The 26,162-nt window shown below is 44.1% G+C and overlaps 1 protein-coding gene across 3 annotated transcripts in view; it reads right to left on the reverse strand.

The window, feature by feature from the left end:
* LOC140205282 (SH3 and multiple ankyrin repeat domains protein 2-like) overlaps nt 1-26,162 on the reverse strand; it is a 1,215,789-nt gene that overhangs the window by 881,771 nt on the left and 307,856 nt on the right. For all 3 annotated transcript variants that reach the window (XM_072272778.1, XM_072272777.1, XM_072272779.1), the window contains one exon: nt 20,642-20,793. In XM_072272778.1, the coding sequence (XP_072128879.1) occupies nt 20,642-20,793 (152 nt within the window). The remainder of the gene's footprint in view (nt 1-20,641; nt 20,794-26,162) is intronic.

Raw genomic sequence — 26,162 nt, forward strand, 5'->3', positions numbered from 1 at the left:
CTGGCTCTGCAGCCTGCAGCCAATGAATAACACAGCGCTAAACTGAACTAACCTAAACATCCCTAGACTGCTTCAATGACTGTGGTTTGTTGTTTTAGGTTCTCTGTTTTTTTGCTTGCTTTTTACCATTTGCGCAATTAGTTCTTTTTCTTTGCACGTTGGGTGTTTGATGTTTTCTTTGAACAGGTTCCATGATGTTTCTTTGTTTTGTGGTTGTCTGTGGGAAGACAAATCTCAGGGTTGCAAAGTGCATGCATACTTTGATAATAAATGTACTTTGAATCTTTGAATAATAGGCAGGATAGAAAAAGAAGAGTCGGTGGATATAGTTCAGCTTGGATTTCTGGATGGCCTTTGACAAGGTGCCACGAGTGATGCTGCTTAGCAAGATGAGAGTCCATCATATTACAGGAAAGATACTAGCATGGATAGAAGATTAGCTGAATAGCTGAGTTAAAGAATGGGAATAGAGGGGAGCCTTTTCTAGTTGGCTGCTGGTGATTACTGGTGTTCCGTAGGGTATGGTGATGGGACTGCTTCTTTTTACATCAAATGTGATATAGAAACGGGTAAAGAAGTGGCAGATGGAACATAGAGTAGGGAAGTGTATGGTTATGCACTTTTATAGAAGGAATAAATGTGTAGACTGTGTTCTAAATGGGGAGAAATTCAAAAATCAGAGATGCTCAGGGACCTGGGGGCCCTTGTGTGGGATTCCCTAAAGGTTAACTTACAGGTTAAGTCAGTGCAACACACATCAAAGTTGCTGGTGAACGCAGCAGGCCAGGCAGCATCTCTAGGAAAAGGTACAGTCGATGTTTCAGGCCGAGACCCTTCATCCTGACGAAGGGTCTCGGCCTGAAACATCGACTGTACCTCTTCCTGGAGATGCTGCCTGGCCTGCTGCGTTCACCAGCAACGTTGATGTGTGTTGCTTGAATTTCCAGCATCTGCAGAATTCCTGTTGTTTGCGGGGTTAAGTCAGTGGTTAGGAAGGCAAATGCAATATTAGCATTCATTTTGAGAGGACTAGAATATAAAAGCGAGCGAAGATGTGATGCTGAGGCTTTAAAATGCTTTGGTCAGACTGTACTTGGAGTATTGTGAGTGGTTTTAGGCCCCTTATCTAAGACAAGATGTGCGGGCATTGGAGAGGGACAAGGGGAGGTTCTTGAGAATGATTCAGGAAATAAAACTATGAGAAACAATTGATGTCTCTGGGCCTGTACTTGCTGGAGTTTAGAAGAATGAGGGGAGATATAAGCTATGTAAGACCTTTGTCAGACCCCACTTGGAGTACTGTGTTCAGTTCTGGACACCTCACTGCAGGAAGGGTGTGGATACTATAGAGAGAGTGCAGAGGAGATTTACTAGGATGCTGCCTGGATTGGAGGGTGTACCTTATGAGACTAGGTTGAGTGTACTTGGCCTTTTCTCTGTGGAGCGACTGAGGATGAAAGGTGACTTGATAGAGGTGTATAAGGTGATGAGAGGCATTGATCGTGTGTATAGTCAGAAGCTTTATCCCCAGGGCTGAAATGGCTAACATGAGGGGGCATAGTTTTAAGGTGCTTGGAAATAGGTACCGAGGGGATGTCAGGGGTAAGTTTTTCACAGAGTGGTGGGTGTGTGGAATGCACTGCTGGCAACGGTGGTGGAAGCAGATCCAATAGGGTCTTTTAAGAGCCTCTTAGATAGGTACGTGGAACTTGGAAAAATAGAGGGCTATGCACTAGGGAAATTCTAGGCAGTCTCGAGGGTACGTTACATGGCCAACACAACGTTCTGGGCTGAAGGGCCTGTCATGTGCTGTAAATTTCTACCTTCTATGTTCTATGAAATTTCATTGAAACCTATCAAATATTGAAAGGCTTAGAAAGAGTGGATGTGGAGAAGATGATTCCCTTAGTCGGAGAGTCCAGGACCAGGGGGCACAGCCTCAGAAGAAGGGGTGTCCATTTAGAACAGCGATGAGGAGGAAATTTTTTTAGCCAGAGGGTGGTGGATCTGTGGAATTCATTGCCACAGGTTGCTGTGGAGGCCAAATCATTAGGTATACTTAAAGGGGAGTTTCATATGTTCTTGTTTAGACAGAACATCAAGGGTTACGGGAAGAAGGCAGGAGGACGGGGTTGAGATGGATAATAAATCAGCCATGATGGAATGTTGGCGCACACTCAATAAGCTGATTGACCTAATTTTGCTCCTATGCCTTATGGTCTTATGGAGTGTAGTGGATGTGAACCAAGAGAGACAAAGGGCAGGAAATTTGGATTGTTCCCTGTCAGTTTGAGAAGCTCAATAGAAGCACTAAGTAGTCCATTATAGTAGTTAATGAGGCTGTTCCTCTTGCCATATTGCTTGGGACTCACACAGCTCCATCATGGGCATAATCCTCCCCATCATCGAGGATATCTTCAAGGAACAAAGCCTCCAAAAGATGGCATCCATCTCTTGGGGAAAACCAAACGGGATTGGTGACAGATTCACGCAAAAGTGTCCTTTATAGTTAGTATTGATCCTGTGGACTGAAGGAATTGGCTCCCAGCAAGAATGGGTGACTTAACTGAAACCAGATTTCTTATAGTAATTTATAGTTTTGTTTAATGTATTGCACTCTACCACTGCTGCAAAACAACAGATTTCATGACATATATCAGTGATAATAAACCAGATTCTGATTTAGATTCTCACCACCACCTATTCTCTCTGCTCCACTCAAGTTAAAATGGGGTCTCCATTTTCTTTTAAGAAAAAGAATTCTGATAAAAAATTAATCTTTAAAAGAGATGTAGATCTGAGAAGGTGATTGTAACATAGTTGATAAAAGTTTCATTTTAACTAGTATTCCACTGTAAAGAATTTTTATTTCCTATACCTGATGAAACTCTGAACACTGGATGTGGACATTGGATGCTCTCTTTTTACTCAGAGAACATAGAACATCACAGCACACTACAGGCCTTCAGGCCCATGATATTGTGCAAATCTTTTAACCTACTCCAAGATCAATTTAACCCTTCCTTCCTACATAGCCCTCCATTTTTCAATTATCCATGTGCCTATCTGAGTGTCTTTAAAATGCTCCTAATGTGTCTGGCTCTACCACCACTTTTGGCAGGGTGCTCCATGTACCCACAGCTTTCTGTGTAAAAAGAAATTACTACTGGCCTAAACATAGGAGCAGAATTAGGCCATTGAGTCTGCTCTGCATCGATGTTCCACCCTATACTTTCCTCCAGTCACCTTAAAATTATGCCCCCTCATATTAACCAATTTCCACACTTCTTATCCTCCTTTGCTCCAAAGAAAAAAGCCTAGCTTGCTCAACCTATCCTCATCAGTCATGCTGTCTAATCCAGGCAGTAGCTTTGTAAATCTCCTCTGCAAAGCTTCCTATAATGAGGCAATCAGAACTGAACACGATACTCCAAGTGTGGTCCAACCAAGGTTTTATAGAGCTGCAACATTACCTCGCAGTCTTGAACTCGATACTCTGACTAATGAAGCCCAACACACCATGCAACATCTTAACAACCCTATCAACTTGCACATCAACTTTGGACATGGATCCTAAGAACCCTCTGTTCCTCCACACTGCCAGGAATCCTGCCATAAAGCCTGTGTTGTCTTCCAATTTGACCTTCCTAAGTGCATCACTTCACATTTTGCTAGGTTGAACTCCATCTGTCACTTCTCAGCCCAGCTGTACATCTTGTCAATATCCCATTGTAACCTACAGCAACCTTCTACACAATCCACAACTCCACCAACCTCCATGTTGTCTGTAAACTTATTAACTCACCCTTCCACTTCCTCACCCAAGTCATTAACTATGTATTCTTCCTTCATATTTAACCTTCTAAAATGAAGTTCAAACTTGTGGAGTATCCAACTAGTCCAGAACAAGTGGAGAGGGATGAGGCTTTATAAGGGATTGGCCAGACATATAGAGTATTATAAACAGTTTTGGGTCCTTTATCTAAGAAAGGATGAGCTGCAATTGGAGAGAGTCCAGAGGAGGTTCAAAGAATGATCCGGAGAATGAAAGGATTAAAGTATGAAGGACATTGGATGGGTCTCGGCCTGTATCCACTGGAGTTCAGAAAAGGTGGGGGGGGGGGTCTCATTGAATATAGAGTGAATGTGGAAAGAATGTTCCCAACAGTGGGGGAAACAAAGGCCTGAGGGCAGACTCTCAGAATGGAAGGAAGCCTCTTTAAAACAGGGCACATAATAGAGCAAAACTTTGTGGAAGTTGGAGCATTGGGAAATTTTTAAAAACAAACAGAAGGCAACTAAAAATGTCACTAAAAAAGGTAAAGATGGAATACAAAAGTAAGGAAGCCAATAATATTAAAGCAGATACCAAAAGTTTCTTCAGATACATAAAGTGTGAAGGAGAGGTGAGATTGAATATCAGACCTCTAGAAAGCGATGCTGGAGAGGTAGCAATGGGGGATGAACTGAATAAATATTTTCCATCAGTTTTCACTGTGGAGGACACTAGCAGTGTGGTGGAAGGTCCCAATGTCAGGGGTCATGAAGTGTGTAAAGGATCTTGGGGAACTGAAAGGTCTGAAGACAGATAAGTCTCCTGGACTAGATGGTATACACCACAGAGTTCTGAAAATGGTGGCTAAAGAGATTGTGGAGGGATTAGTAATAATCTTCCAAGAATCACTAGATTCTCGAATGGTTCCGGCAGACTGGAAATTTGTAAATGTCATACCACTCTTCAAGAAGGGAGAGTGTCAGAAGAAAGGAAACTATAGGTCAGTTAGTCTGACCTCAATGGGCCAAATGGCCTAATTCTGCCCCTATATCTTATGGTCTTATGGTCTAAATCAACTATGATCGACTGGCAGAGCAGATTCAATTAGATGAACTGTCTGATTCTGCTCCTATATCCTTAGGTCTCAAGGTATCGTCAAAGGCTATTTAAATTTAACTCGGAGGGAGAGAAGCATTTTATCACTGAAGTGTTAACAGATGTCAAGGGCTGCAGATTACTGCAGACATTGGGTAAATTAAATTAAAGTTACGAGGATATCCAACTGACTGATGAAAGGCATCAACTTCTGTAGATTAAAGGCAGCTGTGGCACAGATCAACCATAATCTAACTGACTGAATGCACAAGCCAAATGAGCTAAAAAGCGTCTTTTCCTTATAATCCCAATGCCTGTGATGCTTGTCGGTTCAGATTCACCTCTGTGACCCCAGCCGACAGCAGCACTCCACTGGAACGGAGGGGGAAGCCGCCTCTCTAGTTTAACATAAGTGGCAGAAGAAGGACCTTTCAAGAATGCCTGTGATTCACTGGAAGCTCTCGAAATGTGAAGGGTTCCCACTGTAATGGACACCCAGAAACATGATTCTATTATTACTGCCTTTCAGTTCCTCAGCAAATCTGTTATTAATAACATGAAGCTAAAATGCAGTTCTGAAGGTTTCCATATACAGTGTTGATAGGCACTTTAACATCAAATTCAATACATCGTCATTATTCTATGATCCTTGCCAATCAAAATTTTAAAATGACTGGCTTAAGTGCTTGCTATGAAAAGTATTCTTGCTGGACCCAACTAAATGAAGTTGGTTGGCAATGATAGGAGTCTAGTGCTCACTGATATCCCACTGCATTGTCAGACATTCTTCAGCTGTTAATGACACAAATAAAAAAAAAATGTTTCTTCCAGTTTAAATTGCTCTATCTGTGGCCTGCTTTGAGGATCATGTGCTTTGAGAACTGTGACGATCATGTTTTATGATTTCTCAAGTGCTTTCAACACAATACAGCCCTCATTGTTGGGAGGTGGGGGGCTAGAATGCTCTGTTCAATGAGAATTGGCACTTCCATTGTATCCTGGATAATGGACTACCCAACTGGCAGACCACAGTTTGTGGGGCTTCAGAGCTGTGTGTCAGGAATGGTTATAGGTAACACTGGGGCCTCACAGAGGACTGTATTGGCTCCCTTCCTGTTTACTCTGTATACCTCGGACTTTAGCTCCAACACTGAATCATGTCATCTGCAGAAATTCTCTGATGACTCAGCAATAGTTGGGTGTATAAACAGAGGATGGGAGGATAAGTACAGGGTCCTGGTGGAGGACTTTGTCAAATGATAGAAGCTGGATCATCTGCAGCTCAACATCAGTAAGATAAAGGAGATGGTGATGGACCTTAGGAAGACCAGGACTGCACTGCTCCCTGTTACTATTGATAGTGAGGACATGGATGTGGTGAGGACCTAGAAATACCTGAGGGTGCACCCGGATGACAGACTTGAGTGGATCACCAATACAAGGCTGGTACAAGAAGGGTCAGAGTCACCTCTATTTCCCAAGGAGCTGAGGTCCTTTGGAGTATGCAGGCCTCTCCTTCACATATTCTAGCAGTCTGTTGTCACCAGTACCATCTTCTACACAGTGGTGTGCCAGGGCAATGACATCAACATGGGTGATGTCAGCAGGCTCAATAAACTGATAAGAAAGGCTAGCTCTGTTATAAAAGTCAAATTGGACACACTGAAGGCTGTGATTGAACAAAGGACCCTATGGAAAATCCTGGCAATTCTGGACAATGTCTCTCACTCTCTGCATGCCACCTTGGCTGAACAAAGGAGCATGTTTAGCAATAGACTAGGACAACTGCGCTGCTCCAAAGAGCGCTGTATGAGGTCATTCTTAACCTCGGCCACTAGGCTCTGTAATGAGTCAACCAATAGCCAGGGAAGTGATGACACCGTCAGACTGCTTGAGATAACTTATTTTTTATTTTTTCTTACACCTCTTTGAATGTTTGTATCTTTGCAAACCTGTGCACTTGTAATGCTACTGTGACGTTGTAATTTCCTTTGGATCAATAAAGTATCTTTCTATTTTTCTGACTCCCAAACACAGGAACAAGAGGACACAAGGATGGCACAGATGTACTGAAGGATTGGCCCTTATGCCATGGCGTCATCTGTCACAGCCATCCAGGAGACGAGCTGCAGGAGGCAGTGTGGGAAAGAACAGAGGGTGGGGGTGAATTGGAATACATGCAGAATTGTGAGCTGGGCCCTGGAGACTGACTCTCCCGATGGAGAGAGTGAGAGGGAGAGAGGGAGAGAGAGGGTGTAAGAGAGTGACAGAGAGAGTGAGAGAGAGTGAGAAAGAGAGAGGGTGTGTGGGTAAGTGTGCAAGAGAGAGGTGTGTGTGTTTGCGGGAGAGAGAGAGAGTGTGTGAAAGAGAGGAAGTGTGAGAGAGAGAGATAGTGTGTGTGCATGTGTGAGAGAGAGTGTGTGTGTGAGAAAGTATATGTGTGCGTGAGAGAGAGAGAGTGTGTGTGTGAGAGGGGGGTGAGACAGAGAGAGACAGAGAAAGAGAGGATGAGACAGGGAGAGGGGATGAGACAGAGGGTGTGTGTGTGTGTGTGAGAGAGAGAGAGAGACAGAGAGGATGAGACAGAGGGCATCTGTTTGTGTGTGAGACAGACAGGAAGAGAGAAAGAGAGAGGGTTGAGACAGAGAGCGAGAGAGAAAGAGAGGCAGAGAGAGAGAGGCAGGCACAGAGAGAGAGAGATAGAGAGAGAGAGGCAGAGAGAGAGGGGTAGAGAGAGATAGAGAGAGGGAGGGGCAGAGAGAGACAGGCAGAGAGAGAGAGATGGGGAGGGGGAAGAGAGAGAGGGGGACAGAGAGAAAGAGAGAGGGGGAGAGGGGCAGAGAGAGAGACAGCAGAGAGAGCGAGAGAGGGGAAGAGGCAGAGAAAGTGAGAGGGGGAAGAGGCAGAGAGAGAGAGAGAGAGAGAGGGAGGCAGAGAGAGAGGCTCACAAGATTCTGAAGATGCTAGAGATCTCTTGAGCAACACACAAAACACCAAAGGAACTCAGCAAGTCAGGCAGCATCTAAAGTGTTAACATTTCAAGCCAAGACCCTTTATCAGGACAGTTTGAGAGGCAGATGCAGCAAGGATTGTGATAGGATAGAAAGCAGGAAAGTTTATAACAAAAAGCAGGTGATCGTAGATTATGAAGGGACAAAAAAAGAACAAGATGAATCTTGAGATTGTGGTAATGGGAGTATGTGTTGATGCTGATTTGTGCACTTGCACAGAAATCATCATCTTTATCATCTCCTGGACTGGTGTGGATGGCTTCACTCATCTCTTCACTGAAATGACTCCACAGTCTATGGTCTCACTTTCGAGAACTCTGTAGTTGAAATTCTCAGTATTATTTGTTTACTTTTTTATTATTGGCACAATTTGTCCTCTTTTGGGTGTTGATTGGTCTCTGTTGTGTGTGGTATTTAGACAATAGAATCCATGAGAAACCATGGGTGCTACAGTAGCAAAGAGGGCACTACGATGGCGTAGCAGTTAGTGAGATGTTATAACAGCTCAGGACATCAGAGTTCAGAGAGCAGCATCCTCTGTAAGAAAGTTTGTACCGTGACTGCATGGGTTTCCTCCCACAGTCCAAAGACATACCAGTTAGTAGGTTAATTGATCATTGTAAATTGTACTGTGATTGGGCTGTTTATACTGGTGGGCTGCTGGACAGCGTGGCACAGTGGTCAGAAAAGGGTCTGTTCTGTGCCATATTTCAGAATAAAAATTAAACAAATACTTCCTTATTTTTCCTGTGGGTGCCTGTAAGAAAATCATTCTCAAGGTTGTAATATAGTCACAGAAAAGTACAGCTCTTTGGCCCATCTAGTTCATGCCAAATCCATTTAAGTTACCTAGTCCCATCAACCTACACCAGGACCATAGCCCTCCATACCCCTACTATCCATGTACCTATCCAAACTTCTCTTAAACATTGAAATCGAGCTCACATTCACCACCTCTGCTGGCAGCTCATTCCACACTCACATGATCCTCGGAGTGAAGAAGTTTCCCCTCATGTTCCCCTTAAGCTTTTCACCTTTCACCCTTAACCCATGACATCTGGTTGTAGTCCCACCCAACTTCCATGGAAAAAGCCTCTTGCATTTACCCTATCTACATCCCTCATAATTTTGTATACCTCTATCAAATCTCCTCTCAATCTTCTCCATTACAAGGAATAAATCCCTCACCTATCCAAACTTTTCCTTTCTTTGTACTCTTTAAACCTCATTTACATCTTTCCTGTAGGTAGGTGGCCAAAATGGGTTCATATACTCCAGATTAGGCCTCGACAATATCTTGCACAACTTCAACATAACATCCCATCTCCTGCACTCTATACTTTGATTTATGAAGGCAAATGTACTTTCTTTATGACACTATCTACCAATCGACCACTTTCAACAAATTATGGTCCCGTATTCCCAGATCTCTTAGGGCACACTCCTCAATGACTTACTGCTCCCTATGTAAGACCTACCCTGGTTGGTCCTACTGAAGTGCAAAACCTCGCACTTGTCTACATTAAATTCCATCTGCCATTTTACAGCCCATTTTCCAGCTGCTCCAGATCCCACTGCAAGCCACAATAGCTTTCCTCTCTGTCTACTACACACCCAAACTTGGTGTCATCCGCAAATCTGCTGATCCAGTTAACCACGTTGTCATCTATCTCAATGATCTGGACGACAAACAACAAAGGACCCAGCACTGATCCCTCTGGCACTCCATTAGTCACAAGCCTCCAGTCAGGGTCAATCATCTACTACCACTCTTTGGCTTCTCTCACAAAGCTAATGTCTAATGCAATTCACTACCTCATCTTGAATACTGAGCAACTGAACCTTCTTGACCAGACCCGCTAAAGTCCATGTAGATAATACTCACTGTCTTGCCTTCATCTACTTTCCTGGTAACCTCCTCAAAAAGCTCCATAAGATTGGTTAGACATGACCTACCATGCACGAAGCCATGCTGACTATCCTTAATTAGTCTACGTCTACCCAAATACTTATATACTCAGTCCCTTAGAAAACCTCCCAATAATTTTCCCAACACTGATGTTAGGTTTACCAAACTATAATTCCCTGGATTATTTCTAGAGCCTTTCTTAAACAGCAGAACTACACTGGCTCTCTTCCAATACTCCAGTACCTCACCAATCGCAAAGGATGATTTAAATATCTCTGCTAAGACTCTAGCAATTTCTGCACTTGCCTCCTGCAGGGTTGAAGGGAACATCTTGTCGGGCCCTGAGGATTTATCCACCCTAATTTGCCTCAGAACAGTAAACTCCTCTTCCTCTGTAATCGGCATAGGGCCCATGAAGTTAATGCCACTTTACCTCATTTCTTTCAACTCTGTGTGCATCTCCTGAATAAATACAGATGCAAAAAATTTCATTTCAGGTCTCCTTCATCTCTTTTGGCTCCACACATGGATAACAATTCTGCTCTTCCAGAGGACTAATTTTGTTCCTGCAATCCTTTTGCTCTTAACATTTCTGTAGAATCCCTTAAGATTCTCTTTCACCTTGTCTGCTAGGACAACCTTATGCCTTCTTTTAGCCCTCCTGATTGCTCTCCTATGTTTCTTTTCATTTCTTATACTCCAGAAGCACCTCGTTTGTTCCTACCTGCCTATCCTACTATGCACTTTTTTTTAATCCTCACCAGCTCCTCAATGTCTCTTGAAAACCAAGGTTCCCTACACCAATAAAGTTTGCCTTTTATTTTGACAGGCACATACAAGCTTTGCACTCTAATTTCCATTTTTGAAGGCCTCCCACTTACCAAGCAAAACTTCGCCAAAAAAACAGTCTGGCCCAATCCACACTTGCCTGATCCTTTGTGACAGCACCAAAACTGGCCTGTCTTCAATTTAGAACCCATGGACCAGACCGACCTATATTTACTTTGAAACTAATGGCATTGTGATCACTAGATGCAAGTGTTCACTGAACAAATTCCTGTCAGGAACAAGAGAAAATCTGCAGATGCTGGAAATCAGAAGACCTGCCAAAGGGTTTCGACCCAAAACGTTGACTGTACTTTTTCCCACAGATGCTGCCTGGCACGCAGAGTTTCTCCAGTATTTTGTGTGTGTGGCACAAATTTCTGTCACCTGCCCTGTCTCATTCCTTAATAGCAGATCAAGTATCTTACACTCTCTCGTTGGGACTTCTTTATACCGATTAAGGAAACTTTCCTGTACATATTTGACAAGCTTTATCTCATCTAGTACTTTTACAGTATGGGAGTCCCTGTCAGTATGTGGAAAGTTAAAGTCACCTACTATAACAACCTTATGTTTCTTACAACAGTCTGAGATCTCTTTACAAATGTGTTCCTATAAATCTCTCGGACTGTTAGGTGGTCTGTAATATAGCCATATTAAAGTAGTCATACCTTCCTTATTTCTCAGTTCCACCTATAATGCCTTACTAGAAAGTTTTCCAGTCTGTCCTAACTGAGCACTGCTGTGACATTATCCCTGACTAGTAACGCCATCCTTCCTCCTTTATCCCCTCCCACTTTGTCATCTCTAAAACAACTGAACCTCGAATATTGAGCTGCCAGTCCTGCCCTTCCTGCAACCAAGTCTGACTAATGGCTACAATGTCATAATCCAGGTGTTGATCCATGCCCTGAGCTCATCCGCCTTTCCTGCGATACTTTTTGCATTGAAATATACACACAGTATGTATGCAAACACACTTTAATAATGAATTTATTTTGATCTTTGACCTGTCACCTCTATTCCACATCAGAATCTCTTGCCTTCATCACAGGGGACAAATTAGCCTCTAATGTCCAAGATAAATCCGTTGACTCTCACAGTTACTAAAGCAACTCTTCCTCCTATACTGTCTCCTATAAGGATACAATCCTTTTTCCCTCAGTTTCTCCATCTCTGTTGACAAGGTGAAGCATTCTGCTCCAGGCCTTGTGAGATGACTTTCTTCTTTCTGTAAATCTTGCTTCCCATCTGCCACAGTTGATGGAATCCACATGAAGTTTCTCTATTTCCTGCATTTCTCTATCCACTACCACCCTCACCACACCCCCGCCTCACTGCACCAACAGAACAGAGTTATAGAGTTATAGACTATAAGACCATAAAGACAAAGAAGCTGAGTTAGGCCATTCAGCCCATCAAGTCTGCTCTGCTATTCCATCATGGCCAATTTATTATCCCTCTGAACCCCATTCTCCTGTTTTCTCCCTGTAACTTTTGACACCCCTACTAATAAAAAAACCTAACAACCTCTTATTAACCCAATGGCTTAGTCTCTACAGCCATCTGTGGCAATAAATTCCACAGATTCACCACCTTCTGGCTAAAGAAATTCCTTCTCATCTCTGTTCTAAAGGGACATCCTGTTATTCTGAGGCACAACTATCTGGATCTAGACCCTCTCACTATAAAAACATCCTTTCTACATCCACTCTACCTAGGCCTTTCACTATTCGATAGGTTTCAATGAAAATCCTCTCATATTTCTAGACTCTGGTGAAGACAGGCCCAGAGCCACCAAATGTTCCTCATTGTATATACACACCCTCTTATTCCCAAAGATTATTCTCATGAACCTCCTCTGGTCCTTCTTCAATATCCTTTCTCAGATATGGGGTCAAAAACTGCACACAATTCTCCAAGTGCAGTCTGACCAATGCTGCATCAAGCCTCAGCATTACACTCTTGCTTTTATATACCTTTTGAAATGAATGCTAACATTGTAGTTGCCTTCCTTGGTGTTCACCTTTCACCCCTTTAGCCTTTGCATCCAGCACATCACTCTTCACCATTTCACCAGAATTCAGAATCCCACAAGTTGCATCTTCCCCTCACCACCACCTGCGTCCATTCGACATTCCCCTTAGGACTATTCTCTCTAAGATTATCTGATATAACCATCCCTTCCCATCCATCCTTCCTCATCCCAGCCACTTTCCTCTGCTGTCATAGGAGCAACACTTATCCCTTCACCTTTTTTTATTGATCCTATTGTATTTTTCGTTCTTTTGTTAATCCCTGGAAGAAAATGAATCTCAGGGAAGTATATGGTGAGAAACACGTACTTTGCCGAAAGTAATAAGGATTGAGATAGACCAGCTGGTTGAGCAGTGTCACAACAATATCTCTTCACCCAACATCTATAAACCCCAAGGAATTAAAAAAAAGGATTCATCTGGGAATTGGTTGCACCGTGGAAGGTAGTGAGCAGTTTCAATTTCCTGGGTGGGTGCCAACATCTTTGAAGATCTATCCTGGGCCCAACATATTGATGCAATTACAATGAAGGTACGACAGCAGAAGTTTGAGGAGACATGGTACAGCACCAAAGACTTGCAAATTTCTACAGATGTACCATGAAGAGCATTCTAACTGGTTGTATTAGCGTCTGGAGGGACCACTGCGCAGGATCAGAAAAAAAAACACAGAAAGTTGCAAACTCAGCCAGCTCGATCATGGACACGAGCCACCTCAGCACTGAATACATCTTCAAAAGGCAGCATCCATCTTTAAATACACCCTTCGCCAGGACATGCCCTCATCGGGGAGGACGTACAGGAGCCTGAAGTCACACACTCCCAATATGTTAGGTACGGCTTGTTCCCCTCTGCCATAGGATTTCCGAACAGACAATGAACCCATGTGTATTACTTCAGTATTTTTGCTCTCTTTTTGCACGACTTATTTAATTTTATTTATGTATCTTATTGTCATTTACAGTTTTTATTATATATTGCCATGTACTGTTGCTGTAAAACAACAAATTTCATAACATATACCAATAATATTGAACTTGATTCCGATTGTGACTCTGATTCATTGACAATAAATGTACTCGGAACTTTGAACTTCCTCCCTCATGGCCATCTCGGATCGCAAGACCCTGCAGCAGATAGTGAGGTCAGCTGAGAAGATCTCTCTTCCTGCCATTACAGACATTTACACCACACGCTGCATCCGCAAAGCAAACAGCATTATGAAGGACTCCACGCACCCCTCACACAAACTCTTCTCCCTCCTGCCACCTGGCAAAAGGCACCAAAGCATTCGGGCTCTCACGACCAGACTATGTAACAGTTTCTTCCCCCAAGCCATCAGACTCCTCAATACCCAGAGCCTGGACTGACACCAACCTACTGCCCTCTACTGTGCCTATCGTCTTGTTTATTATTTATTGTAATGCCTGCACTGTTTTGTGCACTTTATGCAGTCCTGGGTAGGTCTGTAGTCTAGTGTAGTTTGTGTGTTGTTTTACGTAGTTCAGTGTAGTTTTTGTATTGTTTCATGTAGCACCATGGTCCCGGAAAACGTTGCCTCATTTTTAGTGTGTACTGTACCAGCAGTTATGGTCGAAGTGACAATAAAAAGTGACTTCACTTGACTTGACTTGACTCTCAGAGACCAATACCGCCCTTTTGGGTGAAGCAGATATTATTTTCCTTGTACTTTTATTTTTTTATGCTTGCTTGCTTGTATTTTTATATCATTACCTATAGATGTGTAATTGTTCAGTGAGTTTTCAAGTAATCACAGTTCAGCTGCTTCTTTATTTTTCTAGAAGCAAGTGTCACACCACTTGAATCTGTCTATTTTATAGGTTATTGTTATTGTTATAATTTTGTTATTTCTCATCTAATTAGACGGCCACAACTGCTTTTTCCTATTTTCTTTTCTTTGTTCTCTCAGCTCCTCTTCCTTTTCTTATTTTCTGTTCTTGTAATTATAAAACGACTATAAGCAGTAAGTTTTATGCCTTATTCTTGACCTCAGAAGAACCTTTGGATCACTAAGGTATCGTAATGCAACAGCTCTTATGGAGTAGATTACAGAAGATGTTCCCACATGTGGATAACACCAAGACAGGGAAATAATCAGATAAAGATTTCCATTTATATGCTTTCCACATTGCACAGGGCTTTATAGATAATGAAATGTTTTCTGAAGTGTGCTCACTGTTGCGAGAGAGAGCTCAGCTAAGTAGCTCATAAAGAGCAACCACATAATGACTAGATAATTGATTCCAATGAGGATAAATACTGGTTAGGTCATCAGGAACAATGTCCCCCAATCTACTTTGAACAGTACCATTGGTTTACTTACATCATAGGTAAAGCCCTCCTCACCCCCCGAGCACATTTACAACGAGCGTTGCAGCAGGAAGGCAGTGTCCATTATTGAGGACCCCCACCACCCAGGCCATACTCTCTTCTCACTGCCGCCATCAGGAAGAAGGTACAGGAGCTTCAAGTCCCACATCGCCAGGTTCAGGAACTATCACTAGCAATCAACATCAGGCTCTTGATCCAGAGGGAATAACTTCACTCACCCTAACACTGAACTGATTCCATAGCCTATGGAATCACTTTTAAGAACTCTACAACTCACGTTCTCAATATCTATTGCTTATTTTTGTATTTGCAGTTTCTTGTCTTTTGCACATTGGTTGTTCATACAGTTTTTCATTGATTCTATTGTGTTTCTTTGTGAATGTTGTTGCTTGGTGTTTCTTGGTATCAAGGCTGTCTGGGGTGAGACAAATCTCAGGTTGTATACTGCATATATACTTTGATAATAAATGTACTTTGATTTGTCAAATGCCCACAAGAAAATAAATTCAGGGTTGAATATGGTGACATAAATAACCATATAACAACTACAGCACGGAAACAGGCCATCTCAGCCCTTCTAGTCCGTGCCGAACTCTTACTCTCACTCAGCCCATAACCCGCCATTCCTTTCCTGTCCGTATAGCTGTCCAATTTAACTATAAACGACAACGTCGAACCTGCCTCAACCACTTCTGCTGGAAGCTCGTTCCACACAGCTACCTCTCTCTGAGTAAAGAAGTTCCCCCTCATGTTACCCCTAAACTTCTGCCCTTTAACTCTCAACTCATGTCCTCTTGTTGAATCTCCCCCACTCTCAATGGAAAAAGCCTAACCACGTGTACTCTATCAATCTATATCTTATTATATTTAAAACTGAGATGAGGGGGGTTGAATTTCTTCCTCAGAGTATGTACTTTGTTAATATATTTACTTTGAACTTTGATGTGGGAGAGCAGGCGGAACTTAAATTGAACGATCCAAATCACAGCACTTCTAGCAGGTCAGCACTTCCTTTGCACAGCACAGTGGTGTCAGCTCACACTTTTTCACACTTTTTTCAAGTGTGACAGCATGGTAGCATCGCACTTCACGTAACATTACCACAGTGCCAGCAGTTCAGGTTCAATTTCACTGCTGTCTGTAAGGACTTTGTACGTTCTCCCTGTGACCACACAGATGCTCTGGTTTCCACCCACTCTCCGACTACACATAAGTTAGTAGGTTAATCCGTCACACAGGTGTAATTGGGTGCTGTGGTCTCGCTGGGCTGCAAGAGCCTGTCACTGTGCTGTATCTCTAAAGATTTTAAGTCTGCGTAGCAGGACTATTCTGGTGAAGGGTCCCCAGATCTGAAACATTAACTGCTTCTCTCTCCACAGACACTGCCTCACCTGCTGAATGCTTCCAGCACTGGGTATCTCTTACAGATTTCCAGAATCAGCAGCTTTCTCATGTCCTCTTATTGTGTGATGGAACTTGAACACACAGCCGCTGGCCTCACAATTGAGTGTGTTGCCATCCACAGGGCAACCTGACACGTAAAGAAGGCAGCGGCAGGCAACTGAATCCAAAGGGCAATTCACGATAATTGACTTAACCAGAGGCTGTCAAGGACACAGAACTCAATACGTCCTGGAATGGTTGCAGCAAGTAAGCAGATCTGGCTGGATACTTTCCAGCAAATGTAGTAGACGTGGGAGAAAGGAGTAAACTGACAAAAAAAAAAGTGTGTATGGGGGTAGAACAAACCAGTTGAGTTAAATAGTCTGTTTTGGCTGCCGGCTGGAGGCGCTTCTCCAAAATGCAGATCTCACCAGCTCAATTGTTGCTCTAGTACGCCCTCTGCAGGACAGCCTGTTGAAGGCTGCTTGAAGAGCAGAGTATTATACAATTCCTGCTGCATCTTCTACATTAGACAAGTCCTAGTTAACATACTGTGAGATTGCAAAGTTCCCAGACAGTTTGAACTATGTAATTTCAGCAACTATTACAAATTTCATCACATCTCAACCTCTTTGAGGGCTAAAACTAAACCAAGTAAAGGTTAGACTGTATGTGTTGTGATATCATTCCAATGTGGGAGTTACCAAAGATTCAACAACTGTTCTGTTACTATGATTACTTTGAGGACGAGATGAGGCCAGAGCTAGTTTTAGGGTCAGGGATGGTGAAGAGCCCTTGAATTGTTCACAGAATTCCTGAATTAGTATACGCTCTAAAGAAAGAGATGAAACATTAGCTTTATTTGTCACATGTAGATTGAAACATTCAGTGAAATGCGTCATTTGTGTCAGTAACCAACGCAGTCTGAGGATTGCTGGGGGCAGCCTACAAGTGACACCATGCTTCCGGCTCCAACATAACATGCCCACAACTCACTAACATGAAACCTAATCGTAACTGCACTTCTTTGGAAAGCGGGAGGAAACCGGAGGACCCGGAGAAAACCCAAGGGAAAAACAGTTCAAAGATGTGCTGGTTAGTAGGTTAATTTGGCATTGTAAATTGTCCTGGGGATTCAGCTAGTGTTAAGTAGGTGGGTTGCTGGGCGTGGTCCTTTGGGCAGGAAAGGCCTATTCCGCGCCAAATGGCAAAACAAAATAAAAATAAAACATCTCAACTCCTTACAAACAGTGGCAGAAATCGAACCTTGACCAACGATCACTGGCCCTGTAAAGCAACTGCTCTATCCCCTACACTACTGTGCTCCCCTATTGCTTCATGAATTTGCATGCTACCCTTGTGCAGAGACCATGAGAATCTTCTCTGTAATTATCCAATATTAAGAAAGCACCAATACAGCAGTCTTTGGGTCAGTCCCAGCGGAGTAACGTGAACAATGTGGAGCATGTGTTCCTGAAGGAGTATTTCGGGGACCATTCACCATTGCTCGTTGTTACTCACTGGTGTGGCCACTATTAACTGCCCATCCCCATTCTGCCATGTTGCTCATTTCAAAAAGTAGTTCATGGAACTTGAACACTGCAGCAAAATACAGGCCCTTCAGCCCACAATGTTGTGCTGACCTTTTACTAACTCCAAGATCAATCTAACCCTTCCCTTCCACGTTGCCCTACATGCTACATTCATCCATGTGTCAAGTCAAGTCAAGTTTATTGTCATTTAACTATATATATGTACACCATCAAACGAGACAGTACTTCTCCAAATCAGGGTGTAAAGCACAGTGGTACACATAACACACATAGATAACCTGGGAAGAATTAAATCTACAAATTAATTACACATTGATAAACAAAGTAAAGTGTTGTAAATTAAATATTGTAGGGCAAGTACAAATTATCGGGTGACACTTGGAATGTGACAGCGAGCTCAGAAGCCAATGGCCTGAGGGAAGAAGTTGTTTTCTCATCCTAACCGTTTTTGTCTTTATGCACCAAAGTCTCATGCCTGATGATAGAATGTCAAAGAGGATATTGGATGGATGGGTGGGATCCTTGATTACACTAAGGGCCCTGCCTATGCAGCAACCCTGATAAGTGACCCTGATGGATAGTGGGGAGGCCCCTATGACCTTCTCAGCCGTTCTCACAGTCCTTTGTAGGGACTTCTGATCCGACGAATATCTAAGAGTTTCTTAAATATTCCTAACGTATCTGCCTCTACCACCATTCCTGGCAGCACTTTCCATGACCTACCACTCTGTGTAAAAAAACTTACCTCTGACAACCCCCCATGCTTTCCTCCAATCACCTCAAAATGATCGCCCCTTGTATAAGCCATTTCCATCCTGGGGAAAGTCTCTGGCTGTCTACTCAATCTATGCCTCTTATCATCACCTTGAACACATTTCTCAAGTCATCGCTCATCGTCCTTTGTCTTTCCATCCAGTTCCTATTAATTTACCAAACTCCTCCTGAAATCTATTGCAATTTGCATTGTTGACAAAAGTCACCTGCACATTTTAAGCAGAATGTCAAATTCCAGGACAAAGGAAAGGTCTCCAAGACAAATAGGGCACTCTTCTAATTAGATAGAAAAATATCTATCCATCATTATTTTCTGTCCCATTCCCCCAGCCAGGGATGCACAGTAGTGTGACAGTTAACATAACACTTTTACAGCACCAGCAGTGAAAGAGGATTCAATTCCTGCCACTATCCATAAGAGGTTTGTATGTTCTCCCCATGTGACGCCTTGGGTTTTCTCCAGGTGTTCCAGTGTCCTATCATATTCCAAAACTGTACGGATTAGGGTAAGTGAGTTGTGGGCATGCTATTTTGGTGCCAGAAGTATGGCAAAATTTGCCTGCTGTCTCCAGCAGCATTCCTTGCTGATTGATTTGGCACAAAACGACACATTTCTTTGCAAGTTTTGATATACAGTACATGTGACAAATAAAGCTAATTTTTAACATTTTTCTAATCTTCAATCTGTCGCGTTAATCCTACATTCTTCTTAACCAAGTTATTGGGAAAGGCCGAATAGGTTAGAATTTTATTCCTTGGAGTATAGGAGAATGAGGGGAGATTGATAGAGGGTGTAGGCAAGCTAAATGTAACCAAGCTTTTTCCACGGAGGTTGGGTGAGACTAGAACTAGAGGTCATGGGTTAAGGGTAAAAGGTGAAATGTTTAAGGGGGAACTTGAGGGGAAACTTCTTCACTCAGGGGGTGGTGAGAGTGTAGAATGAGCTGCCAGTGGAAATGGAGCATGCAGGCTTGATTGCAATATTTAAAACTAAGTTTGGATAGGTACATGGATGGGAGTGATATGGAAGGCTATGGTCCAGGTGATGGGACTAGGAAGAATAATAAGCTGGCATGGACTAGATGGGCCAAAGGGCCTGCTTCTGTGCTGTTGTACTCTATCACTCTGCATACAAATGTCCTTCAAAAGTCCAAGTAGACAACACCAATTGCACCACCCTGACCAACCCTCTCTGAAACTTGACAAAAGTACCCAAACAGTCAGTGCCATTTGCCTTTACCTATGCCATATGGGCTGCCCATTAACTATCTCTGCTTCATCAAGAAAGAAGGAACTTTGGCCATAACATTAGCCCTTACCAATGGGACTGTCTTCAGTAGAACTGTAACATTTACAACCTCGTAATCCTTCAGCCACATTCAAAGGGGGTTGAAATATGTTAGTCTGTGTTTCCACTTTGTCTCCAGGGGAAACCTTTTCCATGGGTTAAGAGAGATAAGTAGATGATGCCAATAATAAAAATTTAGGCTGATCCAGAGGGAAATTGGGAAACAGATAGTTGTTCAAAGAGGCCAGAGATGCAGAAACAGTCCTCCACAACATATATAAACACAAGAGATTCTGCAGATGCTGGAAGTCAATTGCAAAGCACACAAAATGCTGTGTGAACTCAGCAGGTGAGGTAGCATCAACAGAAATGAATAAACAGCCGTTTCGGTCCGAGACCTCTGATCAGTACTGATGAAGCATCTTGGTCCAAAGCATCAACTGTCTATTCCCCTCTGTAGATGTTTCCTGACCTGCTGAGTTACTCCAAAATTTTGTGCGTTCCTCCACATAACTTAGTGTGTTGGAGCGTAGCTAACCATTTAAAACCTGAGATCAGTAAGAGGTGTGTGAGCACCTGGGATGAATAGATTTCGGATATGGGTCAACCATGAACTGAATGAGCTCATCCTCTGGCCTACCATGAGCGCCTTGTGGTTCTTGGCTCTCGCGGCTTTGTGCAGAGCAGTCACGCCGTCCTTGGCGCGGAAATCCAGGTGTGCTCCACCATTCCGTAAGGCCTTGATAACCTCCACTGGGACCTCGAGCTGGGCGGCTAATGTCAGCGGAGTTTCTGCAAGGGTGAAACCACCATACGATTAGTCACAGTCAAGTTCAGTTTATTGACAGTCAACCGTGCACACATATCCTGCTAAATGAAACAATGTTCCTCCATACCAAGGTGCATAACACAGTACATATAACTCTCACATATAACACAAAGTAATATTACCATTTGTAAATGAACAAATTATAAGCGGCGCTTACGACTCAAGTTAAAAAGTAAACAGCACAAAGTACTGGTGTTTCATACATGGTGAGACGTGGCTGGTGTCTGGTGGCAGGGTGATCAGTCGTCTCAAGGCCTGGGGGAAGAAGCTGCTTCCCTTCATAACAGTTCTTGACCTGATGCTGTGGTACCTCCTGCCTGATGGAAGGGGTCAAAGAGATTGCTGGATAGATGGGAGGAATCACTGGCAAAGCTACATATGCAGCACCCCTGATCAATATCTCGGATGGTTGTAAGAGCCACCCCAATGATCCTCTCAGCAATCCTCGTAATCCTTTGCAGGGATCTGAGATCAGAGGCCTTGCAATTCCCATACCAGGTGTTGATGCAGCTGGTCAGGAGGCTCTCAACGGTCCTCCTGTAAAAATCAGTTAAAGTGGTGGCGGGAGGGAGCCTCACCTGACTCAATCTCCTCAGGAAGTAGAAACACTACTGTGCTTTCTTGACTAAAGAGACAGTAATGAAGGACCAGGTGAGATTGTCTATTAGGCGCACTTTCAGAAACCCAACTCTCTCCACGGAGGAGCCGTGTATGTGCAGTGAGGCATGGTCAGTCCACAAGCATCTCCTTGGTCTTGTCCATGTTGAGACTCAAGTTGTTGTGCTCGCACCATTCTACCAGCCCCTCTACCCCCTCTCTGCTCGCCGTCTTGCTGTCGTTGTTGATGAGGACAACCACTGTTCTGTTATCAGTGAAGCTGATGATTTGGTTTGAACTGGATCTTGCAGTGCAGTCACGCATCAGCGGCGTGAGGAGCAGTGGGCTGATCACACAGCCACAAGGAGTACCGGTACCCAGCATGATGGAGCTAGAGATGTTTCTGGCAACGCGGACTGACTGTGACCTTTCTGTCTAGAAGTCCAAAATCCAGTTCCAAAGAGAAGTGCTGAGACCCAATGAGGACAGCTTATGCACCAGCTTCTGAAGGATGAGCATCTTCATCACTGGGCTGAAGTTGAGCTGAAATCAACAAACAGCTTTCTGGCAAATGAGGCACCATTTTCCAGGTAGGATAGAACGGAGCGGAGTGCAGAGGCTATGGCATCATCAGTGGGCTGATTTTGAACAATAAATAAACTGGAGAAGGTCCAATGTAGCAGGAAGATAGGATTTAATGGGATCATTGTGATCCATAAGCAGCTGCTCAAAGCACTTCATTATTGTTGGGTTCAGTGTCTCCGGACAGTGCTTGTTGAAACAGGTCATCGTCATCCTCTTGGGGATTGGGATGTTGTCTGAGGGGACAGTGAACGATGTTAAAGATGTCTGTTACAATCTCTGTTAACTGGGCTGAGTGCCTCAGCGCCTGACCAAGTACATTATCAGGCCCCACAGCTTTACATGGGTTGACCCTGGCTAGGTTCTCAGCTGCAGCCAGACACAGTACGTGCTCCTCGGGGGGCGGGGGCGGGGGTGGACCTTCCTCGCCAGCACATCGTTCCGTGCACCAAACTGACATAAAAGACATCCAGCCTATCAGGAAGAGAAGCCTCAGTGTTATTGACCGACAGGGTGAACACCTAATCCATTATGGTCTGAATACCCTGTCACATGCACACCGTGTCTCTGGTGTCACAGACAAGGCTGTATATTCCCTGTGAATAATCCTCTTTTGCCTTCTTGATGGCGCAGGAAAAAGCAACTCCTGTTGACCTGAGAGCTGTTTTATCCCCTAATCTGAAGGCAGCATCCCCATCCCTCGGCCTTAGCCAGACCTCTGCTGTCACCCATGGCTTCTGATTTGCCCTCACATAGGTGTGTTCAATAACAGCTGCGTCCTCAACGCACTTCTCCACGTAACTAGTTACAAATCGTGCATATTTATTGATGTTAATGTGATAATCTCCCTGAACGTGGTCCACTCCATGTTTTTAAACTGTCCCACAATGCTGAGGTTGCTCCTTCTGGCCAGATCTTTAACTCCCTTTGAACTGGTTTGACTCACTTAATCCGTGGTCGATATGCAGGACTTAGCATAACAGATAAGTTGTTACGATACGCACCTAATTGTGCCAGCTTCCGGGTTTAGATGCTCCGACTCTCCGGAATAGGGATAGCTTACGCAGGCAGCCCCTTTGAAGACGCAGGCCTGGCTTGCTAATTGGCCCCTTCACTCTCCAGAGGAGCAAGCACTCTGTCCACAGCTGATGTGATGAAGAACCTAACCAGAGTCAACCCATGTAAAGCAAGTTTTGGCATCAGGATTTTAATGCTTAAAGAGCACCTGAACTGAAGTTTGGAGCTCAGTCGTCAGTTCTACCTCGGACTCTCATCTCGCGTCTAGTTTAGAAACCTGACCTTGTCTTAGTCTTGATTCTAGTCTCGGGGACTCCAGTACTTGGATCCCAACCATCCTTGCCTAGGTCTCTCAACAGAGAACCTAAGGTGAAGCTAGGGAGCAGCTTTGTACGCACCTGGGATGTTAGTATAAACCAGGACTAGTGTGTTCTCACCTCTTGTGGCGAAGTCGACATGTTGAAAGATCTTCGGCAGGACTGTCTTTAAGTTCGCATGGTTGAAGTCGGCAGCAACGGAAAGAAACAGTCAGGGCGCGTGGTTTGCAAGTCACTGATGGTGCTGTAGAGATTACACAGCTCTTCCCCAGCATTAGCATGGGGAGGGGAGGGGTGCCAGGGCTATATACAACCACAGTGACAATAGCGGTGAATAGAAAGCCCTGCACTTCATCATGAAGAACTCTGCCATAGGCAAATAGTGAGTCGTTAATACTGAAGCTTTCACACACTAGTTCTTACTAATGTAGATGCATAGACCTCCACCGTGGGTCTTGCCAGAGATTGTGGGAATTCTGTCAGCTTGAATAGAAATGAAACCCTCCAGCTGAATGGCTGCTTCAGGGCTGGAATCCTGGAGCCATGTTTCCGTCAGGATGGGCACGCAGCAGTCTTTCAACTCACACCGACTCCATCTCAGAAGCAGGCAATCTAGTTAATTTTCTAGCGATCCAATGTTTGAAAGCAAAATTGACAGCAGAGCTGGCCTGCAGGATTTCGCTTTTAGATTCGCACGGCTACCAGCACTTCAGTTTCCTTGCGCATTGCTTCCAACGGCATCTCCCCGGGTGGCGACAACACACTACACAATAAACCCATGCCGCAGAGCTCTTCTGCTACCCAACAACTCGCTACCGAGGTAGACTTGCGGAACTTGGTGTTAGTAATATCCAGCAGTGTCTTGCGTAAAAGAAAGACGTAAAGAATGAACATTTACGCCTTTAGTTTGGAACCAGTGGCCACTGCAACTGGATGTGCCGCCACTTAGCAGGAAAATCACACGTTGCAATCGCACTCTCATTCATAAAGGTATGTATGCATGTACTCCGATGTACAGAACATGGATTCACTGTAATAGCTCTTGAGTCAAGAGGGGGCTGCTTTAACAACTCTGATTGAGTGTCCATGGTCCAGGAATCTCGCAGTATTTATTGCTCTCCTCCATTAAGAAGTTCAACCAACCTAATTAATAGTTGTGATACATCACAAAAGTAAGGAGAAATGAATGACCTTTTATAATGTTCTAACTTCTATCAGAAAGATTTAAAGATTAAATATTAGCTCTCATTTTGCACATGCACATCAAGACATAGTGAAATCCGTTGTTTGTGTCAATGACCAATGTTGTTTCAGGATGCAGCCATGAAGTGTCACCACGATTCCAATGCCAACATAGTATTGCCACAACATTTAGCTGTAAATCTTTTTTTGAAATATGGGAGGAAACCAGTGCACCCAGAGGAAATCCATACGGTCATGTGGAAAATGTACAAACTCCTCACAGAAAGAAGTGCGAATTGAACCCTGAACTTCCAATCGCTGGCACTGTAAGGCATTACATGAAACACTATGCTACCATAGCGTATGGGTATGGGGGTGTCAGGGAGGGGTAGCACCTCTGGTGGGGGAACATGTCGCATCCTTTTCAAAGCAGTTAGTCCACCTTTGGTCCCCACCTGGCACCCAGCTCTCACCTGTGGCTCTCCGTAGCTGTTTGCATGCGACAGCAGCCACACTCTGGGCAATGGCTTTGACAAGCCAGCTAAACCAGGTGAGGGTAGCCGATGGGTCTCAAACCCTCGGTGAGATAGGGAGTTGTCTATCCCAGCATGTGAAGACAGACTCTGGCGGATTGAGCGGACGAGACCAATGGAAGGTCCAACGGTCAAGAAGGTGGTCTCTGCCAGCGTCGTGGAACGTGTAGAGCAGGACAAGACACAGAAGACGTCCTGGTCATCCACTGCGCCTAGTCCCATCTCCAGCCGTCTCGACTCTGTCTTGCCACTGGATACAGATGGGAATTGGGAAGAGAGAGTGAGGCTGACGCTGTGCAACTCTCCCTCACTTAATTCCAAATCACGCGCTAGTCTCGACACCATCACCACAGTGTCGAGGTCATCATTGACAACGATGGATGAACACACGAACGCTACCATGGCATGGTACAGTATATTGTACTTTAAAAATAATGACACATTTATAGGTACAGGTGACAAGTCCTGTATCACAATGGAACAGCTGCATCAATCACCTGCTGCTAGCGATTGTGAACAAAGGGAGTGGGGGTAGGGGAGCGAACAATGGGGTGGGGAAGGGAGGGAAGGGTAGGGTGGGGGGAGAGGGGAAGGGTAGGGTGGAGGAGAGAGGGGAAGGAATGCTGATTTATTTATCACATGTGCAGTGAAATGCATCATTTGTATTAACAATCCGCACAATCTAAGGATGTGCTGGGGACAGCCCGCAGGTGTCACCAAATATTTCAGTGCCAACATAGCGTGCCCACAATGTTCAGCAGAACAACACAGAGCACAACAAAGCAGAACATGCCAAGCAAAAAAGCAACAATGGTGAAAGAAGCCTCATTTCTCCCTTCCTTCCTTCCACCCACCCACACACGCATATCCACGGTCCTCTAACTCCAGGACAGGCTGTCTTCGGCCTCCAGTGGACTCGTGGAGTTAATGGATGTCATCTCAGATTCTTGAACTTTGGGTATATTATTGGGTAGATGCTGCGTCTTTGATCTTCACTCATCTTTAACTGTGGCTGGGATTTCAGATTGGAGTCCCACTCTAGTGACTCCATTTGCCATCTCAAACAGGCTTAAACACAAGGAAGTCTGCGGATGCTGGAAAATC

The sequence above is a fragment of the Mobula birostris genome, chromosome 11 (genome assembly GCF_030028105.1).
Source record: "Mobula birostris isolate sMobBir1 chromosome 11, sMobBir1.hap1, whole genome shotgun sequence".
NCBI classification, from domain to species: domain Eukaryota; kingdom Metazoa; phylum Chordata; class Chondrichthyes; order Myliobatiformes; family Myliobatidae; genus Mobula; species Mobula birostris.